At 38.8% G+C, this 3,183-nt stretch overlaps 1 gene segment (V, D, J or C); it reads left to right on the top strand.

Moving 5' to 3' along the window:
* The first annotated feature begins 1,927 nt into the window (after positions 1-1,927).
* On the top strand, positions 1,928-2,296 carry LOC137098471 (T cell receptor alpha variable 12-3-like). The segment is given in 1 exon segment: positions 1,928-2,296. A coding segment is annotated over 1 exon segment (369 nt).
* Positions 2,297-3,183: the final 887 nt, after the last annotated feature.

Genomic DNA, 3,183 nt, shown 5'->3' with positions numbered 1-3,183 from the left:
AAGTTTGACACAGACAAGCTATGACAGAGAACAAGTTATAATTTACACTTTACATTTACATTTAGTCATTTAGCAGATGCTTTTATCCAAAGTGACTTACAAGTAATGTACAAGGCAGCAAAATATATATACTGAATGTCCCTGTTCGTGTGTGGGACCAGACACACATTGCACCAGATTAAGTCAATAAAAGCTAAAAATTCTCTAACCAACGCTTTATCAGGGCAACACACCTGTATATTAAAATCACAGACAATGAGGACACGATCAAAATTAGGCAGGATTCCAGTCATTTACAAAGTCTTTGTTATATTTGGGGGGTCAGTAGATGACAGCACACAGTACAGTCAGAGTGACCCACATCAAATAAAGTCACATCAAAGTTGGAGGATGCAGAAGATACGGAACACAGCTTTTATTTAAAACCATTTTTTTCTCCTCCGCGTTCGGAAGCCCGCAGGGAGTTAAAATAGAAAAGTCCTAAAAGTTCCACTTGGGCGCTACACTCACCAGCACCGTTCCAAGTCTTTGTCACACAGAGGAAGTCCAGGCCACGGGAGCTGCAGAAATCCCTCTGGATAAATGTTTTGTTTGTCAGGGATCTGGCATTAACCAGGGCAAACCTGGCCAAAGCTTGGGCCTGTGGTTTAGTGAATTGGGGGACCCGAGGAACCATCCTCCTTTTACAGGGGTTCATCCCAATCTGAGTGGAGCCGAGGAGAGCAGGGTCTGGAATCCCTCATCAGTGCCTGCAACAGGTGTCAGGCAGACTTTGAGGGGATCCAGGAAGTGTCGGGGCACAACAAAGGGAAAAAACAATCCGTGTCCTGTCCGGGAGAAAAAAAGGAGCAAGCCAAGTGGGCTTTTCAGTTCACCAGCTGATCCCTGTTCACTCTGGTTGACCTTGTCCAAGAGAAACTGACGATCGTACATTAGCAAAAACCCATCCCTATGAGTCAGCTGACCTGAGTCTTCTACCTGCAGTGTCTGTGCACAATACTTTCTCTCTTTTTATATTCAATGATGCAGCCAGTTCAGGAACAATAAGGTGTCTTTTTCTATACTGAGGACACTCATTTGGACACTATTTGTCTTCTTATAAATAGAATTTTACAAAGTTGTTAGGCAGTTATTGCTGCAAAAGAAAGTAAAAAAAAAATCTACAAACTTGATTTAACCCTTATTCTGTACTCAAATATCTCAATAACATTTTTGTGGGTGTTGTGATCCATTTACAAACATTTATTGGATAAATCCAACAAAAGATAAAACAAATATAAAACCATGAAGCTGTTTTTAAATTCTTGGCAGTGAATCACAAAATCACTGAAACTAATTTACCAACTTCAACTAGCACAAAATCCTGCAGCCAGTCTGTTAAACAGTGATCATTTAACCTTTAACAAAATCAGTTAGAGGTTATTAGCTGATCCCACCCACTGAGTCCAAGTCAACCAATGAGATTCTTTGTGTGTCCAGAGCAGAAATGTTTGAGGAACTAAAAGCACAATCAGCTTGATGTTGAGGAGAAGGGCTGTGCAGCAGAGAGGCTGTTTAGTTTGTTCATTCTACTGCAGTGGAACAACATTGTTCATCTCTGTCTGTTTGGCTTCAACTACTCCAAAGACATGTTGCTCTACCTCTTTCTCTCTTTGTCTCACTTTATAGGTCAGTTGGACAAACAATTATTGGCTCATTTCACCTGCTGTATTAACCAGATATTTCCTCTATATCTATATCTAGATATTTCATTACTAGAAGTCTATTTGTAAAAACACTTTCTATGACAGAAAAATGTGACATTTGTTGTTTTCATGGATCTCAGAATAATCAAAGCTGTGACAAACAGTCAAGAACCTGTATTGAGCCTCTTGATGTTAGAATCTCTTGCAGACTAACTGACATGAATAACTCTCATTTTGCAGCCATGGGTTCCATGAACAGCATCAATCCACAAAGTACTGAAGCAGTTGTTGCAGAGGGAAGAAACATCAACCTGACCTGTAAATATGAAGGTGATATCTACAATATCCAGTGGTACAGACAATACCAGAGATCCAGACCAGAGTTCCTGCTCTACATCACAGAGACCGGATCGATTCATCCACCTGATTCTGATTTCTCAGCTTACATTGATAAAACAGAGAAACGTGTGGATCTGGAGATCATCTCAGCTAAAGTGTCTGACTCTGCTGTGTACTACTGTGCTGTGAGGCCCACAGTGACAGGAAACACCACAACTCTGTACAAAAACCTTTGGAGCAAAGACAACACAATACTCCACAGCATTCACTAGAGGGAGACACACACTGTTACACTCTGATGGTTTGTGTTGACACAGTTTTGTTACTTTCATCACTAGAAAGAATCTAACTTAACATTACAAATTGAGGACAGAATGATGGAAAACTGATGACATTGTGAAGTTAAGAGCTTCTTTACAGAGTACATTTAAAAAATAACATCTCTTAACCAAAGTGCTTTACAGACAGATATAAATATTTGATTTATCGATTGATAATTTCATCCATATTAAAATACAGGAAAGATCTAATTAAACCAAAGATAGAGTGAAGAAACAACATAAATCTGCATAAGATAAGCACATAATATCTTAAAATATGAATTTTTTTAAATACTAGAGGTTGATTAACTACCTGTAATTGGGAAACTGTTCCACAATTTGGGGCAAACAACTGAAATGTATCAGTGACCTGATCTAAACTAGTTGCTTGGAAAAGAGAGAAGTAATTGGTCAGCTGAGGTAATGGAGGTGTAATGTGGACAAAGAGTTGAGAGATGTGACCTGGTGTCAAACTCTGCAGTGGTTTTTAAAAAATTAAACTAATTTAAACAGTTAACAGTTAAAGAGACGCCAGTAAAGAGGAGACTTGGTTTCTCTACTTTGTTCCAGTGACGTGTGCAGATGCTGCATTTTGAATAAGCTGTCGGTGAGATAAGGCCGACTGACTGAATCCTACATAAAGAGAACTGCAACAATCAAGGCAAAAGAAAATTAAAAATATAACCTATGATCTGTAAATCTTTCATCTTTAGACAGGAATGACATTTTCCACATAGCCTTAGATGAACATCAAGATTTGTTTCCTGGGAGATAAATTTTAATGTGGTTGAGGAGTCGTCTGTAGGGTCAGAGTTTAAGACTTTAGTTATTCTGATTTA

Source organism: Channa argus, chromosome 14 (assembly GCF_033026475.1).
Source record: "Channa argus isolate prfri chromosome 14, Channa argus male v1.0, whole genome shotgun sequence".
Taxonomy (NCBI): Eukaryota; Metazoa; Chordata; class Actinopteri; order Anabantiformes; family Channidae; genus Channa; species Channa argus.
This window is presented reverse-complemented; position numbering and strand designations above follow the sequence as displayed.